At 47.1% G+C, this 13477-nt stretch overlaps 1 protein-coding gene across 4 annotated transcripts in view; it reads right to left on the minus strand.

Moving 5' to 3' along the window:
- SLC23A2 (solute carrier family 23 member 2) overlaps window positions 1-13477 on the minus strand; it is a 253987-nt gene that overhangs the window by 23339 nt on the left and 217171 nt on the right. For 3 of the 4 annotated variants that reach the window (XM_038747127.1, XM_038747126.1, XM_038747128.1), the window contains 3 exons: window positions 9906-10053; window positions 3895-4000; window positions 467-596 (listed from right to left, as the gene is read on the minus strand). In XM_038747127.1, coding sequence (XP_038603055.1) covers window positions 467-596; window positions 3895-4000; window positions 9906-10053 — 384 coding nt within the window. The remainder of the gene's footprint in view (window positions 1-466; window positions 597-3894; window positions 4001-9905; window positions 10054-13477) is intronic. The other variant, XM_038747129.1, reaches the window with a different exon arrangement.

Raw genomic sequence — 13477 nt, forward strand, 5'->3', positions numbered from 1 at the left:
CAGTAAACGCTCAATAAATATGACAATGAATGAATTCTCTTTGTGTTCCTTCTCTATTTTTCACTCACTCTTATCTCTCATCCTCTATTTTTCAATCTCTCCCTCCTGCTTTTTCATTCTCTCATTCTCTTTCTAGTTTTCATTCTCATTCTTTATTTCGCTTCCTATTTTTCATTCACTCTTATCTCTCATCCTCTGTTTTTCAGTCTCTCCCACCTGCTTTTTCATTCTCTCATTCTCTTTCTAGTTTTCATTCTCATTCTCTATTTCGCTTCCTATTTTTCATTCTCTCTCTCATTCTCTTCCTGTTTTTTATCCTCTCTCCCTCTCTCACTTCCAGGGCTCCCCTCCCGACCCTGGGGATCTCACTCTTGGAGGAATCCCAAATCCCCGCAATTCGTTAAGCTGTCCCCTTCTGAAGCGGGGGCCGGGGATGGGGTGGAAGGAGAAGGGGAGACGACCTTACCGAAGAGAGTACAGAAGAGGGCTCCAAGCACCGGATCCGGGAGGGATGCAAACAGGGCGCTGAATTTCCCGATCATGCCGAGCATCAGCATCAGGGCGGCCCCGTACTGGATGACTCTCCGGCTGCCCACCTGCAAGGAGGGGGGCGTTCAGTCAATCGCCACGTTCAGTCAATCGCCACGCCTCCCCACAACACTTGTACACGCTTGCCAACTTGTACTTCCCAAGCGCTTAGTACAGTGCTCTGCACACAGTAAGCGCTCAATAAATACGATTGATTGTATATATGTATTTGTGCAGATTTATTACACTATTTTACTTGTACATATTTACTATTCTATTTTGTTAATGGCATGCATTTAGCCTTAATTCTATTTATTCTGACGACTTTGATAGCCGTCAATATGTTTTGTTGTCTGTCTCCCCCTTCTAGGCTGTGAGCCCGTTGTTGGGTAGGGACCGTCTCTAGATGTTGCCGACTTGTAGGTCCCAGGCGCTTAGTCCAGTGCTCTGCACACCGTAGGCGCTCAATAAATATGATTGAATCAATGAATCACATTTATTGAGCACTGTACTGAGAGCTTGGAAGAGGACGAGACAACAATAAACGGACCCTTTCCCTGCCCAGGACATGAGACTGTCGGCTGTCGCCCCGGCAACTCAAGAACTCCACTGCCAAGAAGCACTATGGCCTATTGGATTGAACACTGGTTTGGGAGTCAGAGGGTCTTGGGTTCTAATCCTGGCTCCGCCAGTTGTCTGCTGTGTCACCTTGGGCAAGTCACTTCACTCCTCTCAGTTCCCTCATCTGTAAAATGGGGGTGAAGACTGTGAGCCCCACGTGGGACAACCTTATAGCTACTCCAGCGCTTCGAACAGTGCTTAAGTGGTTCACAAATGCCATAATAATTACTAAGACTGTGAACCCACTGTTGGGTAGGGACGGTCTCTATATGTTGCCAACTTGTCCTTCCCAAGCGCTTAGTCCAGTGCTCTGCACACAGTAAGCGCTCCATAAATACGATTGAATGAATGAACATTCATATTCAAGGCCCTACTGAGAGCTCACCTCCTCCAGGAGGCCTTCCCAGACTGAGCCCCTTCCTTCCTCTCCCCCTCGTCCTCCTCTCCATCCCCCATCTTACCTCCTTCCCTTCCCCACAGCACCTGGATATATGGATAAATGTTTGTACAGATTTATTACTCTATTTATTTTACTTGTACATATCTATTCTATTTATTTTATTTTGTTCGTATGTTTGGTTTTGTTCTCTGTCTCCCCCTTTTAGACTGTGAGCCCACTGCTGGGTAGGGACTGTCTCTATATGTTGCCAACTTGGACTTCCCAAGCGCTTAGTCCAGTGCTCTGCACACAGTAAGCGCTGAATAAATACGATTGATGATGATGATGATGATGAATATAACCAGATGGGGCCGGACACAGAGGAAGCGCTCAATAAATACGGTGGACTGATCGAACGTCCTGTTTCTTCTCGGTGGGACTGGGCCGAGAGGTGTTGGATGGCGGGAACGTCGCAGTGTCCGCCAGAGATCTGGCCCGTGGGGAGCCGGCAAAGGAGAAGAGGCTGGGCGAGGGAGTGGGGGCCTCATATGGAGGGTGGTCTCTTCCTCCCCACCATTCATCGATATATGTGGTAGAGAAGCAGCGTGGCTCAATCTATAGAGTCAGAGGTCATGGGTTCAAATCCCGGCTCCACCGACTATCAGCTGTGTGACTTTAGGCACGTCACTTCACTTCTCTGCGCCTCCGTTCCCTCCTCTGTAAAATGGGGATTAAGACTGCGAGTCCCCGGTGGGACAACCTGATCACCTTGTAACCTCCCCAGCGCTTAGAACAGTGCTTTGCACATAGTAAGCGCTTAACAAATACCACCATTATTATTATTATCTACCCCAGTGCTTAGAACAGTGCTTTGCACATAGTAAGCGCCTAACAAATACCACCATTATTATTATTATCTACCCCAGTGCTTAGAACAGTGCTTGGCATGGGAAGCAGCGTAGCTTAGTGGAAAGATCTCGGGCTTGGGAGTCAGAGGTTGTGGGTTCTAATCCCGACTCCGCCACTTCTCTGCTTTGTGATCTTGGGCAAGTCACTTAACATCTCTGTGCCTCAGTTCCCTCATCTGTGAAATGGGGATTAAGACTGTGAGCCCCACATGGGGCAACCTGATTACCTTGTATTACCCCCACCTCAACCCCAGTGCTTAGAACAGTGCTTGGCACATAGTAAGCGCTTAACAAATACCATCATCATCATAATCATCATTATTATTATTATGTATTTAACAAATACTATTATTATTTGTACATTATTATTATTACTTGTATTATTTGTATTATTATTATAGGCAGGGATCACGCCTACCAACTCTATTGCATTTAGTCTCCCACATGCTGAATACATTGCTCTGCACCCAGAAGTGCTCCATAAATACCACTGATTGATTAATAATGATAATAATAATAATGATGGTATTTGTTAAGTGCTTACTATGTGCAAAGCACTGTTCTAAGTGCTGAATAATAACTGCACTATTTGTTACGCGTTTACTGTGTGCCAGGCAACGTACTAAGTGCTAGGGTGGATACAAATAAATCAGGTTGGACACAGTCCCTGTCCCCCATGGGGCTCACGGTCTCAATCCCCATTTTCCAGGTGTGGTAACTGAGGCCCAGAGAAGTGACAGGCAACGTACTAAGTACTACGGTGGATACAAGTAAATCAGGTTGGACACAGTCCCTGTCCCCCATGGGGCTCACGGTCTCAACCCCCATTTTCCAGGTGTGGTAACTGAGGCCCAGAGAAGTGAAGTGACTTGTCTGAGGTCACGCAGCAGACACGCGGCAGAGCGGGGAGGTGCTCCAGGACGTGATTTATTTATTTATTACTCTATTTTATTTGTACATATCTATTCTATTTATTTTATCTTGTTTATTTATTCCTCTATTTATTACATATTTATTACTCTATTTATTTATTTTACTTGTACATATCCATTCTATTTGTTTCATTTTGTTAATATGTTTGGTTTTGTTCTCTGTCTCCCCCTTCTAGCCTGTGAGCCCGCTGTTGGGTAGGGACCGTCTCTATGTGTTGCCAACTTGGACTTCCCAAGCGCTTAGTCCAGTGCTCTGCACACAGTAAGCGCTCAATAAATACGACTGATTGATTAAAGCAAATGAGCGTTCCAATCAATCGATCGATCGATCAATCCACGGAACTGTAGATTCCCGTAGTAGAGTGCTTCCGCTTCTGCCCTTCCCCGTCTACTGGGAGCAAAATCCCCTCATTTTCCTTCTCTTGGATGGACTCCGTAATCGTCCCCAGGTGTTCCCGGTGCTCGCGGGATCCTCCCCTTCCCCCGCCAAAGGGTCCCGCTCCGCCTCGGAAGGCCGCGTCTGTACCTTGGTGATGCCCAGCACTCCGATGTTGGGGCTCGAAGAGGTAGATCCGTTCCCGGTGCCAAACACTCCGTCCAGGACACAGGACAGGCCCTCTATGAAAATCCCCCTGCAGTGACAAACACGGCTCAGGGAAAACACTCCCTCGCCTCGGGGAGCACACTCGCTCGCCTCAGGGAATACACTCATTCATCTCAGGGAATGCACTTTCATTCATTCATTCATTCACTCATTCTTTCAATCGTATTTATTGAGCGCTTACTGTGAGCACAGCACTGGACTGAGCACTTGGGAAGTACAAATCGGCAACATATAGAGATGGTCCTGACCCAACAATGGGCTCACACTCCCACTCGCCTTGGAATACACTCCCTCGCATCAGGGATCACACTCGCCTCAGGGAAAGAACTCACTCGCCCCTGGGAATATACTCACTCAAGGAATACACCCTCACTCCTTCCAAGGAATAAACTCACTCGCCTCTGGGAACACACTCCCCTGCCTCAGGGAATACACTCACTCGTCTGAGGGAATACACTCATGTCTCAGGGAATACACTCTCACTAATAATAATGATGGTATTTATTAAGCACTTACTATGTGCAAAGCACTGTTCTAAGCGCTGGGGAGGTTACAAGGTGATCAGGTTGTCCCACGGGGGCGCTCACAGTCTTAATCCCCATTTTACAGATGAGGTCACTGAGGCCCAGAGAAGTGAAGTGACTTGCCCAAAGTCACACAGCTGACAATTGGCAGAGCCGGGATTTGAACCCATGACCTCCGACTCCAAAGCCCGGGCTCTTTCCCACTGAGCCACGCTGCTTCTCTAGCCTCAGTGAACACCCTCACTCCTTCCCGGGAATAAACTCACTCGCATCAGGGAACACACTCATTCACCTCAGGGAATACACTTACTCGCCTCAGGGAATATACTCACTCATCTCAGGGAATGCACTTACTCGCCTCAGGGAATATACGCACTCATCTCAGGGAATGCACTCTCACTCTCCTCGAAATACAATCACTTGCCTCAGGAAAGACACTCACTCGCTTCAGGGAATATACTCACTCGCCTCAAGGAATACACTCTCACTCGCCTCAGTGAACACCCTCACTCCTTCCAGGGAATAAACTCACTCGCCTCAGGGAACACACTCACTTGCCTCAGGGAATACACTCACTCGTCTGAGGGAATACACTCATTCGTCTCAGGGAATATACTCGCCTCAGGGAATACACTCACTCATCTCAGGGAATGCACTCTCACTCTCCTCGAAATACAATCACTTGCCTCAGGAAAGACACTCACTCGCTTCAGGGAATATACTCACTCGCCTCAAGGAATACACTCTCACTCGCCTCAGTGAACACCCTCACTCCTTCCAGGGAATAAACTCACTCGCCTCTGGGAACACACTCACTTGCCTCGGAATACACTCACTCGTCTGAGGGAATACACTCATTCGTCTCAGGGAATATACTCGCCTCAGGGAATATACTCACTCATCTCAGGGAATGCACTCTCACTCTCCTCAAAATACAATCACTTGCCTCAGGAAAGACACTCACTCGCTTCAGGGAATATACTCACTCGCCTCAAGGAATACACTCTCACTCGCCTCAGTGAACACCCTCACTCCTTCCCGGGAATAAACTCACTCGCATCAGGGAACACACTCATTCACCTCAGGGAATACACTTACTCGCCTCAGGGAATATACTCACTCATCTCAGGGAATGCACTTACTCGCCTCAGGGAATATACTCACTCATCTCAGGGAATGCACTCTCACTCTCCTCGAAATACAATCACTTGCCTCAGGAAAGACACTCACTCGCTTCAGGGAATATACTCACTCGCCTCAAGGAATACACTCTCACTCGCCTCAGTGAACACCCTCACTCCTTCCAGGGAATAAACTCACTCGCCTCTGGGAACACACTCACTTGCCTCAGGGAATACACTCACTCGTCTGAGGGAATACACTCATTCGTCTCAGGGAATATACTCGCCTCAGGGAATATACTCACTCATCTCAGGGAATGCACTCTCACTCTCCTCGAAATACAATCACTTGCCTCAGGAAAGACACTCACTCACTTCAGGGAATATACTCACTCGCCTCAAGGAATACACTCTCACTCGCCTCAGTGAACACCCTCACTCCTTCCACGGAATAAACTCACTCGCCTCAGGGAACACACTCACTTGCCTCAGGGAATACACTCACTCGTCTGAGGGAATACACTCATTCGTCTCAGGGAATATACTCGCCTCAGGGAATATACTCACTCATCTCAGGGAATGCACTCTCACTCTCCTCGAAATACAATCACTTGCCTCAGGAAAGACACTCACTCACTTCAGGGAATATACTCACTCGCCTCAAGGAATACACTCTCACTCGCCTCAGTGAACACCCTCACTCCTTCCAGGGAATAAACTCACTCGCCTCAGGGAACACACTCACTTGCCTCAGGGAATACACTCACTCGTCTGAGGGAATACACTCATTCGTCTCAAGGAATATACTCGCCTCAGGGAATATACTCACTCATCTCAGGGAATGCACTCTCACTCTCCTCGAAATACAATCACTTGCCTCAGGAAAGACACTCACTCGCTTCAGGGAATATACTCACTCGCCTCAAGGAATACACTCTCACTCGCCTCAGTGAACACCCTCACTCCTTCCAGGGAATAAACTCACTCGCCTCTGGGAACACACTCACTCGTCTGAGGGAATACACTCATTCGTCTCAGGGAATATACTCGTCTCAGGGAATACACTCTCACTAGCCTCAGGGAAGACCCTCACTCGCATGAGGGAACACACTCATTCACCTCAGGGAATCCAGAATACACTCACTTAATAATAATAATGGCTTTTATTAAGCACTTACTATGTGCAAAGCACTGTTCTAAGCGCTGGGGCAGTTACAAGGTGATCAGGTAGTCCCACAGGGGGCTCATTTTCGTCATCCCCATTTTACAGATGAGGGAACTGAGGCCCAGAGAAGCGAAGTGACTTGCCCAAAGTCACACAGCTGGCAATTGGCAGAGCCAGGATTCGAACCCATGACCTCTGACTCCAAAGCCCGGGCTCTTTCCACTGAGCCACGCTGAGCTCACTTGCCTCAGGGAACACACTCAGTCACTCATTCATTCATTCAATCGTATTTATTGAGCGCTTACTGTGTGCAGAGCACTGTACTAAGCGCTTGGGAAGTACAAGTTGGCAACATATAGAGACGGTCCCTACCCCGTAACGGGCTCACAGCCTCAGGGAATATACTCACTCATCTCAGGGAATGCACTCTCACTCTCCTCGGAATACAATCACTCGCCTCAGGAAAGACACTCACTTGCCTCAGGGAATAAACTCGCTCACCCCTGGGAATATAATAATAATAATAAATAATGATGGCATTTATTAAGTGCTTACTAAAGCACTGTTCTAAGCGCTGGGGGGATACAAGGTGATCAGGTTGTCCCACAGGGGGCTCACAGTATTTACCCCTATTTTACAGATGAGGTAACTGAGGCTTAGAGAAGTGAAGTGACTTGCCTAAGGTCACACAGCGGACATGTGGCGGAGCCGGGATTTGAACCCATGACCTCTGACTCCAAAGCCTGGGCTCTTTCCACTGAGCCACGCTGCTCTTCGTGAATATACTCGCTCGTCTCAAGGAATGCACTCCCATTTGCCTCAGGGAACACACTCACTCCTCCTCAGGGAACACACTCGCCTCAAGGAATACAGTCCTTCGCCTCTGGGAGCACACTCTCACTCGCCTCAGGGAATCAATCAATCAATCGTATTTATTGAGCGCTTACTGTGTGCAGAGCACTGGACTAAGCGCTTGGGAAGTACAAGTTGGCAACATATAGAGACAGACCCTACCCAACAGTGGGCTCACAGTCTAAAAGGAATATACTCAGTCGCCTGGAAGGCAGGATGGACTTTCTCCTCGGCTCTGGGTGATGAGCCAGTCAGAACGACGTCAAAAGGCCTTCCCAGACTGAGCCCCCTCCTTCCTCTCCCCCTCGTCCCCCTCTCCATCCCCCCGTCTTACCTCCTTCCCTTCCCCACAGCACCTGTATATATGGATAGATGTTTGTATGGATTTATTACTCTAATTATTTATTTATTTTACTTGTACATATCTATTCTATTTATTTCATTTTCCTAATATGCTTTGTTTTGTTGTCTGTCTCCCCCTACTAGACTGTGAGCCCACTGTTGGGTAGGGACCATTTCTATGTGTTGCCAACTTGTACTTCCCAAGCGCTTAGTACAGTGCTCCGCACACAGTAAGTGCTCAATAAATAACGATTGATTGATTGATTCCCCACAGCACCTGTATATATGTGTATATGTTTGTATGCATTTATTACTCTATTTATTTATTTATTTATTTTGCTTGTACGTATCTATTCTATTTATTTTATTTTGTTAATATGTTTGGTTTTGTTCTCTGTCTCCCCGTTCTAGACTGTGAGCCCACTGTTGGGTAGGGACCGTCTCTATGTGTTGCCAACTTGTACTTCCCAAGCGCTTAGTACAGTGCTCCGCACACAGTAAGTGCTCAATAAATACGATTGATTGATTGATTGATTCCCCACAGCACCTGTATATATGTATATATGTTTGTATGCATTTATTACTCTATTTATTTTACTTGTACATATCTATTCTATTTATTTTATTTTGCTAATATGTTTTGTTTTGTTGTCTGTCTCCCCCTTCTAGACTGTGAGCCCACTGTTGGGTAGGGACCGTCTCTAGATGTTGCCAACTTGTACTTCCCAAGCACTTAGTACAGTGCTCTACACACAGTAAGCGCTCAATAAATATGATTGATTGATTGATTCCCCACAGCACCTGTATATATGGATAGATGTTTATACGGATTTATTACTCTAACTTGTACATACCTATTCTATTTATTAGAACATGGTTGGCACATAGTAAGCACTTAAAAAATACCACAATTATTATTATTATTATCTACCCCAGTGCTCAGAACACTGGGAACACACTCAATTGCCTCAGGGAATATACTCACTGTCTGTGTGTTTGTGTGTGTGTGTGAACATGAGTCCCTTCTACACCGTGAGCCCGTTGTTGGGTAGGGACCGTCTCTATATGTTGCCAACTTGGACTTCCCAAGCGCTTAGTCCAGTGCTCTGCACACGGTAAGCGCTCAATAAATACGACTGAATGAATGAATAAATGGGTCTGAGAAGCAGCGTGGCCTACTGGGTAGAGCCCGGGCCTGGGTTCTAATCCCGGCTCTGCCACTTGTCCGCTGCGTGACCTTGGGGCAGTCACTTCACTTCCTCTCTGGGCCTCAGTTCTCTCATCTGTCAGCTGGGGATGAAGGCTGTGAGCCCCACGTGCGTCCAACCTGATTAGCCTGTGTCTCCCCCAGCGCTCAGTACAGTGCCTGGCACACTTAACGTACACCACCACCCTCGCCTAGACAGCTTGCTGGGTGTGGGCAGGAAATGTGTCCGTTTATTGTTCCACTGTCAATCCATCAATCGGATTTATTGATTTATCAATCGGATTATTCATTATTTTACTCTATTTATTTAATTTATTTGTACGTATCTATTCTATTTATTTTATTTTGTTAGTAGGTTTGGTCTCTGCCTCCCCCTTTTAGACTGTGAGCCCACCGTTGGGTAGGGACTGTCTCTCTATGTTGCCAATTTGTACTTCCCAAGTGCTTAGTACAGTGCTCTGCACATAGGAAGCGCTCAATAAATACGATTGATGATGATGATGATGATGATCGGGCGCTTACTGTGTGCAGAGCACTGGACTAAGCGCTTGGGAAGTCCAAGTTGGCAACGTATAGAGACGGTCCCTACCCAACGGCGGGCTCACAGGCTCCGCTTCCGAGCGCTCAGTCCAGTGCCCTGCCCAGGGTAAGCGCTCGATGAATACGTCGTCCGACGGCCGAGGCGGGCCCGGGCCGGCGGGGAAGGCCGGGGGGCGGCGTACCTGTTGATGGCGTGGATGGGCGGAGGCGGGGCGCAGGACAGCCGGGCACAGGCGTAGTAGTCGCCGATGGACTCGATGATGCTGGCCACCACCGCGCTCAGCATCCCGATCACCCCGGCCGCCGAGATCGTCGGCAGCCCCCACTGAACTGCCCGGCGCGCGCCCCAGAAGCGGGCCGGCACGCGGGCGGGGACGGGAGGGGGGCCCCACGGGACGGTGCGCGGGGGCGGCCAGAGGCACGGACGGGGAGACAGAGAAAAAACACAGAAAAACCACCGTGAAATCCGGGCCGGCAGAAGCTGAAGGCTGAGAAAATAATAATAGTGATAATAACAATGATAATAATAATCCTTGCTACGCCCCTACTAACGATGGCATTTATTAAGCACCTACTATGTGCAAAGCACTGTTCTAATAATAATGATAATAATAATAATAATAATAATAATAATGGCATTTATTAAGCGCTTACTATGTGCAAATGTATATATGTATATATGTTTGTACATATATATATATATATATGCACATATATATATATGTTTATACATATAGAGAAGCAGCGTGGCTCAGCGGAAAGAGCCCAGGCTTTGGAGTCAGAGGTTGTGAGTTCAAATCCCGGCTCCGCCAATTGTCAGCCGTGTGACTCTGGGCAAGTCACTTCACATCTCTGGGCCTCAGTTCCCTCATCTGTAAAATGGGGATGAAGCCTGTGAGCCCCCCGTGGGACCACCTCAGCACCTTGTAACCTCCCCAGCGCTTAGAACAGTGCTTTGCACATAGTAAGTGCTTAATAAATGCCATCTATATATATATATATATACATATTTATTACTCTATTTATCTTACTTGTACATATCTATTCTATTTATTTTATTTTGTTAATATGTTTGTCTGTCTCCCCCTTCTAGACTGTGAGCCTGCTGTTGGGTAGGGACCATCTCTATATGTTGCCAACTTGGACTTCCCAAGCGCTTAGTACAGTGCTCTGCACATAGTAAGCGCTAAATAAATACAATTGATTGATTGATTGATTGCAAAGCACTGTTCTAAGCGCTGGGGAGACCCTTCTAGACTGTGAGCCCGCTGTTGGGTAGGGACCGTCTCTGTATGTTGCCAACTTGGACTTCCCAAGTGCTTAGTACAGTGCTCTGCACACAGTAAGCGCTCAGTAAATACGACTGACTGATTGATCACCCATGCCTCACCTCCTTCCCCTCCCCACAGCACCTGTATATACGTTTGTACGCATTTATTACTCTATTCTATTTGTACATATCTATTCTATTTATTTTATTTTGTTATTACGTTTTCTTTTCTTCTCTGCCTTCCCCTTCTAGACTGTGAGCCCACTGTTGGGTAGGGACTGTCTCCATATGGTGCCAACTTGTACTTCCCAAGCGCTCAGTCCAGTGCTCTGTACACAGCAAGCGCTCAATAAATATGACTGAATGAATGAATGAATGAAAGTCTGGACTGGAGCAGGGAGAGACGGGAGGCCGGGAGGTCAGCGAGGAGGCTGACGTGGAAATGACTGGATTAATGGGAAGCAGCGTGGCTCAGTGGAAAGAGCCCGGGCTTTGGAGTCAGAGGTCGTGGGTTCAAATCCCGGCTCTGCCAATTGTCAGCTGTGGGACTTTGGGCAAGTCACTTCACTTCTCTGGGCCTCAGTTACCTCATCTGGAAAATGGGGATCAAGACTATGAGCCCCCCCACCATGGGACAACCGATCACCTTGTAACCTTCCCAGTGCTTAGAACAGTGCTTTGCACATAGCAAGCACTTAGTAAATGCCATCATTATTATTATTATTATTTCACTTCTCTGTACTGCACTTACCTCATTTCTAAAATGAAGGTTACACTTCTCTGTGCCTAAGTTACCTCATCTGTGAAATGGGGATGAAGACTGTGAGCCCCCGAGGGACAACCTGATCACCCTGTAACCTCCCCAGCGCTTAGAACAGTGCTTTGCACGTAGTAAGCACTTAATAAATGCCATCACTATTATTATTATTTCACTTCTCTGTACTGCACTTACCTCATTTCTAAAATGAAGGTTACACTTCTCTGTGCCTAAGTTACCTCATCTGTGAAATGGGGATGAAGACTGTGAGCCCCCGAGGGACAACCTGATCACCTCGTAACCTGCCCAGCGCTTAGAACAGTGCTTTGCACATAGTAAGCGCTTAATAAATGCCATTATTATTATTATTATTATTATTATTATTATTATTATTAATAATAATGTGGCTGCAGTTAGGACGGGTTGGGGTTGGCTTTAGAGGAGCCAGGTGTGCAGGCTGGGCTGCAGTAGGAGAATCGTGTCAAAAACGGCTTTTTCCCTTGTCCTCTCCCATGCGATTTAGGAGAGTGCTCTGCCCACAGTGGATTGTCAGCTCCTTGAAGGCAGGAGCCACGTCTACTCACTTTATTGCACTCTCCCGGGAGCTCAGTACACTGCTCTCTGCGTACAGCAGAATGTAAGCACCTTGAAGGCAGGGATCATTTCTAGACTGTGAGCCCACTGTTGGGTAGGGACTGTCTCTATATGTTGCCAAATTGTACTTCCCAAGCGCTTAGTCCAGTGCTCTGCACACAGTAAGCGCTCAATAAGTACGATTGAATGAATGAATTGGTACTTCAAAGCCAAAGCTTCAAAGCCTTCAAAGCCCTGAGAGCTCACCTCCTCCAGGAGGCCTTCCCACAAAGCCCCCTCCTTCCTCTCCCCACAGCACCTGTATATACGTATATATGTTTGTAAGTATTTATTACTCTATTTATTGATTTATTTTGCTTGTACATATTTATTCTACTTATTCTATTCTGTTAATATGTTTTGGTTTGTTGTCTGCCTCCCCCTTCTAGACTGTGAGCCCGCTGTTGGGTAGGGACCGTCTCTATATGTTGCCAACTTGTACTTTCCAAGCGCTTAGTACAGTGCTCTGCACACAGTAAGCGCTCAATAAATACGATTGAATGAATGAATGAATTTATTACTCTATTTTATTTGTACATATTTATTCTATTTATTTTGTTAATATGTGTTGTTTTGATGTCTGTCTCCCCCTTCTAGACTGTGAGCCCGCTGTTGGGTAGGGACCGGCTCTAGATGTTGCCAACTTGGACTTTCCAAGCGCTTAGTCCAGTGCTCTGCACTCAGTAAGCGCTCAATAAATACGATTGAATGAATGAAAATACTGCGTCTATTGTCTGTCTACCCCCTTCTAGATGGTGAGCCCGTTGTTGGGTAGGGGCCGTCTCTCTATGTTGCCAATTGGTACTTTCCAAGTGTTTAGTACAGTGCTCTGCACACAGTAAGCGCTCAATACATACGATTGATTGATTGATTGATTGAATACTGTCCTCTCCCAAGTGCATAGTTCAGTGCTCTGCACACAGTAAGGACTCAATAACTACCACTGACTGATTGATTGACTGACAGCGTGGCTCAGTGGAAAGAGCGCGGGCTTGGGAGTCCGAGGTCATGGGTTCGAATCCCGGCTACACCACTTGTCAGCTGTGTGACCTTGGGCAGGCCACTTCACTTCTCTGGGCCTCAGTTCCCTCATC

Source organism: Tachyglossus aculeatus, chromosome 5 (genome assembly GCF_015852505.1).
Source record: "Tachyglossus aculeatus isolate mTacAcu1 chromosome 5, mTacAcu1.pri, whole genome shotgun sequence".
NCBI lineage: Eukaryota > Metazoa > Chordata > Mammalia > Monotremata > Tachyglossidae > Tachyglossus > Tachyglossus aculeatus.